General features: G+C 37.6%; 1 protein-coding gene across 1 annotated transcript in view; it reads left to right on the top strand.

Moving 5' to 3' along the window:
- Nucleotides 1-6,664, top strand: part of PDE11A (phosphodiesterase 11A) — a 111,729-nt gene that overhangs the window by 36,301 nt on the left and 68,764 nt on the right. The window contains exons 2-3 of the mRNA XM_009996319.1: nt 2,279-2,368; nt 4,463-4,603. Of these exons, the coding sequence (XP_009994621.1) occupies nt 2,279-2,368; nt 4,463-4,603 (231 nt within the window). The remainder of the gene's footprint in view (nt 1-2,278; nt 2,369-4,462; nt 4,604-6,664) is intronic.

Genomic DNA, 6,664 nt, shown 5'->3' with positions numbered 1-6,664 from the left:
AATTACGATGCATTATGGTTCAGTGATGCAATACATTTCTACCTTGGAGCACCAGAGGATTAGTAATTCTATACGTATCACTTAAAAGGAGGAAAAAAATACTGTGTCCAGCTTATGAACCATTTGCTCAACTATTTGTGTTCTCTTTGGAGGGAAATGCCTGCAGTGAATCCAGCATAATAATAACAGCTCCTTACAGTATGTGGCTCAGGCAGATAAGAGCTTAATATTATGGTACTACATTTTTGTATGAAATGTCAAGGGCTGTAGCATCAACATGTTGGAGGTGATTGTAAAGCAGTCTTGAGTACTACAGATTTCAATTTGTAATTCAAAATCAGAATGTGATAGCTGCTTCTTGCTCCATTTGCCAATTTTAGCTGAAAAATCCTCATTTAAAATTCCGTTACCATTAGAAATGTCTTTTTTCTTTGTTTATTTGGTACTGTATTACGATTTGCCAAAAACACAGCACTTGCCCTTATGGTTCAGAAAGTACAAAAGAGGAATGACAGTAGGCTTTTGTAAATTGTGTTGTGTTTTGGTTGGTTTGTTTGTTTGTTTTTTGTAAACAGGGATAACTGATTTATCTGTTTTCATAGGGTGGTTCCCCTCTACCTAATGGTTACTTTGTTGGTTTTTTTTCTTCATAGCTGTAACTCTTACTAATTTCTTCTACTGAATATCTTAAACAGATTGATGTTTATTAGTTGCACTGCACCTTACGTAAGTAGTTTGAGTGGTGAAAAGAATTATGTAAATCAGCAGCTTTTCAGACTCTCAACACTTCATAAGCCAATGTTTTATGGATGTTAGTTTCTATGCAGAGTCAGTGCCTTGGAATCTGAGTTTCAGAAAGCAGTGTTTTTCAGTATTGCAAAATCATATTTTCTTCTTGCTGGAAAAAAACCAACATTTTTGCTAGCTTGTTTATGTGGTGGCTGAAGGTTTATAAACTTCTTCTATGCTTTCCATTGCCACAGGGTTGCATTACTTTTGGGAAGAGAAGCTTCAATGTGGGGATGATAAATACCGGCATTTACTTACTTTTATTATGTAAAAATGTGTCCAGTCTGACTATAATATTAATTATTACACTAAAGGTCACATTTTTCTCAGGTTAAAGTTCCTCTGCTCTCCATCTCTTAATTGGCTGTGGCATTTAATACGATGAGAAGAAAATATAGATAAGTTATCTTGTTTCATTTTGTAAATAATATCTGAACTGAAATATGCAAATTCTCTGAGTGCTCATTATAAAAAATAGACCCCCTTTTAGCAATTTTTTGCAGTCTTACTTTATTTTTCATTTCGTGTACTCTTTTCTGCAGATCTGGTTGGCAAGTTTAATTACTGCCTCCCTGAAAAGATGTTTGTGAAGTCTAAAGTGTATCATTTTCCTTTAGAGGGAACCACGGTGGGAAGGGGAAGAAAGTAAAGTGTTTGCCAAATAGCTGCATAGATGTGGTTTTGTGTACCCTTAAAAATTTGCAGTTATTCTAACAGAATGGCAGCTGCAAAGTTCAAAATTCAGAGAATCTGAAGATCCTTCCAGAAAACTTGTAATTACTCAAACACTAAGACATGTAGTTTAAGGAAGATAAAGCAAAACAAGTTGCTGCTGTTGCAGTTGTTCTGGATGCTTACAGTCTTGGTGTTTTTCTTCACATAGTGTCAATAGTCCCCTTCCCTGGGTAAGCAGTAATTTTTTAATTAAATGGAATTTTGAAGACAAATACCAGTTTCTCAATGCCAACTTGTCACAGAAAGAATTGCTTACAGTGGATCTAGTCAACATAGACCAGAGAGAATTAATCAGAAAGGTTAGCTGCAGCAGCATTCTTTTGGCTCTATAAAACAGCAAAGTGCCTTAACTCTCAGTGGCTTTGCAAACATCAAGGCTATTCAGCACCTACAAAATTTACTTAATGTTTCAGACCTAAGCTTGGGAACCACTCAGCAGTGACAGTAAGTTACGGACTTATTACCAGCACATGGCTTAAAAATGCTGCTATTATCAGACTGTGATCCAGTGTCATCCTTGTGAAAGTGCCAGTCCTACAGGTACTCAAGTATTTAACTAGCCTGGTTTATTCTTTTCATGCAGAGAGAGGCTTAAGTATGCCTAAAGTCAGAGTCAGCCTGAAATCACCTTGTGTACCTCAAAGGATTTTCCCAGTGCTTCTTGTCCAGTCTTTGTTGATGTATGGTGATTACTAGTAACTTCAGTGTCTAATTGCAGCTGTTTTTAATGACTGGCAATTTCTTTTGACACTAGGTGATGCAAATGTATCTCCCATTCTGTGGGATTGCTATATCCAATGCCCAGCTATTTGCAGCTTCAAGGAAGGAATATGACAGAAGCAGGGTAAGTGAAAAATGTACATTGGACCAGTATCAAATCTTTGTCTTTTGTTCCTTCAGATTCCAGCTGTGCATACGTGTTTCTTAAGTGGACAGTTTTAAATGTGTTTTATTTTAAAAAATGCATTTTCAACAGATCACTGGCTTGACTGAGGCAGCAAGCAGAGAGCATGGGAGGGAAAGATACTCATGGTCATGGCTTTTGTTTTCTAATGTCACTTCCATGTTTCATAGTGCTGAAACTATTGCATTTGAGACGGGTGGTACAGGAGAGAGAGTTACTTTGGCAGAGATTTGAACTCCCATGAAATTGCAGAAATATCACACCTTTGCCATCCTGAATTTTTAATACTATTGTGTAAATAATGTAGATATAACTTCACAAAAATAGGAAAGGAATAATCTTTATGTGAAGGATTTTGACAGCATGTGTCTATATTACTCATTCATGATTGCTGATGCCATGTATGAGTTGGGACAGGAGGCTCCAAAGAAGTGAAAACAAGGCTGACCTCATGTCCTTTACTTCTCAGAGAGGTCTTTTATTTTTTCAGTAAATAAAATGGTAATTTTGAGGGTATTTTATAATTGTTGGCTTTTTTTTTATATCACCTTTCCTGCAATGATGGGAAATGTTACTTTTGTTATTGTGGATCACAGCTCACCAAAGCTCTAGCAGAAATACCACTGGTAGTGTTCAACCTTCTCTCACTTCACAAAGTGAGGGAAACTAGAGTGGGGTGGGTCTGTGTAATGAGCACTCGTATTTGTATATTCAGAATGTTGGTGCTTTCAGTGTATGGAAACTAATGTTTCCACCACTTTGAAAACTACGAATAGCCCTTTTCTAATGATGTACATATTTAAAGTTCATGAAGCATCTGAGCTTGTCTTTCTGACCACTATGTTTTGGGGTGAAGGTGTGGAGGAGACTTGGGAGAGAAAAAACTTTTTCTGCCAAGTATGTTTTTCTTTGATGTTCAAACAAAATAATTGTTTGACTACTTAGAGCCTTAAAATTTGCTGCAGATTCCCAGCCTGCAAGGAACAATGACAGATTTTTGAGGAGTCAGTGTTTAATCTTCCAAGGGAGGCATTCAGCAGAAAGTATCTAAGGACATTCTCGTTCTTCATTAGAAAATGGTACATTCTGGTGATTGGACACATCAGGAAATTGGATTAGAGATACAGATTCTTTGTTTCTTTCTGCTGCTTTGGCCATACAAGGCGTAACAAATATCATTGCCATCTGACAGCTACATGGTGGCCTCTGTTTAGCTGCATTTTTGACCTGTTGGTGGTGTTTAGCTTTGGTTAGTCCATGGTTGAAATCAGTTATCAAGTAATACATGATGGAAAAGACCATACTTTGCCTTCCCTATCAAACTGGGAACTTGCAGGCAAGTTCCAGTGGCTGTGACCAATGTTTTGCTGATGAACACTGTGATAGGAGACCTAAGACCACTAACATTTATGTGCTTACCTATATGGATTTTCTTTAGTGTCTGTGCCCTAAACCAGAATAAAGGCACACTTCTTTGGACCCACGGCAAGGAAGAACATGGCCTATTATTTTTAAAGTCAATAAAATGAGAGGGGAAGTCCTACATTTTAAAACACTCTTCTATAAATGTGTTGTTAGGGGTAAAGACTGGATGAGGGTGCTATCAGAATATGGAAGTATTGATGTGTTGTATTCTTTCCAACTTCGAACATGCAAAATGGATAGTAAATTAATAAAATGGAGTTTAAAAGCACCAGTAAATTCATATAGCAAATCACCTAACTCAATCCATACTGCATACTTGAAGAGTTGCATTACAGCTATTGTTTCTTTTCTGGACCACAGTGAAGCAGTTTGAAAGATCCTCATTGTTTGCTAAAAGTTGGATTGTGCCCAATTGTGGACTAAGAAATATTGAACTTCTTTCTTTCTTCAGATACCCTCACCCCAATTCTGATTCAAACTTTATTTGAATGAAGATTTCAATGGATCGCTTATATTAAAACCAGTTCCAGAGGTTATGCCTCCTTTGCAATGCTCCATGTATTTGTTTATTGTACAACCAATGCCACAGTTTTCTGTCCTTGTATGCAGGCTTTACTGGAAGTAGTGAATGACCTCTTTGAGGAACAGACTGACTTAGAGAAAATTGTCAAGAAAATCATGCATCGAGCCCAGACTCTGCTGAAGTGTGAACGGTGCTCAGTATTACTTCTAGAAGATATAGAATCACCAGTAAGTATATCTGCACATTCTGTAGAAAACCTAATATTTGAGTGGTGGAACAGCTGCTTTTATTGTGCTGAAGATGGTTCATATCATAGGTGAGTACTGGACAGCAAGTATTCTTTCAGCACTTTGCTCTTAAATGCAAATTAATTACAGGTTGAATCTTTCTCAACACCACTGTTGTGGTTTAACCTCAGGAGGCAGCTAAGCCCCACACAGCTGCTCACTCATTTCCACACGCCAGGGGGATGGGGAAGGGAATGTAAAGGGTTGAAGCGTGAACAGTAATTGGTTGAGATAAAGACAATTTACTAGCTAAAGCAAAAGCTGTGTGCACAAGCAAAGCAAAACAAGGAATTTGTACCCTACTTCCAATCGGTAGGCAGGTGTCCTGTCAATTCCAGGAAAGCATGCCTTCATCACATGTCGTGGTTACCTGGAAAGACAAATGCCATAACTCTGAAGTGCCCCCCTTCCTCTTCCTTCCTGCAGCTTTTACTGCTGAGCACATCATCATACGGTGTGGCATGTCAGTTGGGGTCAGCTGTCCCAGCTGTGTCCCTTCCCAATCTATTATGCACCCCCTAGTCTCACTGAAAGGGGCATAGTGAGAAACAGAGAAGGCCTTGACACTCTCTAAGTACTGTTCAGCAATAATGAAAACATCCCTGTGTTATCAACACTGTTTTAATCGCAAATCTAAAACATGTCACCACACATGCTACTGTGAAAAAAATTAACCCCATCCCAGCTAAAACCAGTATATCCACTTTTTCAAATGGAAAATGAAATGTACATTTATGATCCTTCTGGGTATTTGAAGGCATTTAATGAGATGTCTGGAATTGCTGGTGGATGTATCAGTGTTATGATCCAGCTGATATGTTGTGATTCTCATTTTTCTGTATGATTGATTCAGTGCTTACTACAGAGCAGCTAGGACAGCTTAACTGAGAAGCAGGGTGCTCATTGGGTCTGCTTAAAAAAGAAAAATTACCTGTTTTGTCATATGTATTTGCTTTGATATTTTTTAATGGTATAGCCACTAGAAGAAAAGTCAATTTTGAAACTTCACTTACATTTGCCTGGACTTTATGACTTTGCTAACATTTTCAGGCTAATGGCTTATCAAGTGAGTGGTGCTTGTAAGCAGTTTTGAAAACATAATCATTTGCATTATCAACCAAATCTTTAATGCTCATTTTTCGAACTATCCTTTTCTGCATACATTCCAAGAAATAATTATCAGACATCTTTGTTGCTGTTTCTACAGTGTTCATACTTTTGCATCTGTTATTGTTGTTTAACTGCAGTCAACTGAAACACATAGTTTCTGTTCTAGTATGTAACAGAATCATAGAATGGTTTGGGTTGGAAGGGATATTTCAAGGTCACCTAGTCCAATTCCCTGTGCAATGAGCAGGGGCATCTTCAACTAGATCAGGTTGCTCATGCTTTAATCAGACTATTGGTCCTGCAAAAATAACAAGTAAAAATAAACTCATCAAAGGTTTGTATTTGTATTTTAATCCTGTGTATTCAGCAACTCAGTAGGCTTTACAGAGTTTCTTTTTTTTTTTTTTTTCTTTTTTCCTCAAATCCATGAGATTTGTTCCTTCCTGAATGTTTTCCAGTCACTCTAGATGTTGGCAGGGCTATGTTTGGGAGTGGGAGTATCTATGTTTGAACATCTTTCCTTAATACGTTGAAAAATTATTAATGAGAACAGGTTTTGGTTCCTAAATGACAAAAGTGCTGTGAAAGGATAAGTTCTTGTGTTATTTTCTCCTAGTAATTTCCCCCTAAGGTAACACATTTGCATTCAAATGTCACAAACTTGTTCTGGGAAGAAGTTTTTGCACTGAGAGTATGAAGTGAAAATAGGATTTCCGGCATTACTGAAGTATGTTTTTTGCAGTTGTTCTTTCTACTTGGCCAAAGATTAATTATTTCAATGCAGAGCTCTGTTGATTTGGATGGACATAAGCTGTTTGTCAAAGTTGGCTTTCATGCACTTTTGTCAGGGGCTTTCACTGGGATGTTGTGGTACTGCCATTTGTAGGGTAT

The sequence above is a fragment of the Chaetura pelagica genome, unplaced genomic scaffold (assembly GCF_000747805.2).
Source record: "Chaetura pelagica isolate M959 unplaced genomic scaffold, ChaPel_1.0 scaffold3, whole genome shotgun sequence".
Taxonomy (NCBI): Eukaryota; Metazoa; Chordata; class Aves; order Apodiformes; family Apodidae; genus Chaetura; species Chaetura pelagica.
This window is presented reverse-complemented; position numbering and strand designations above follow the sequence as displayed.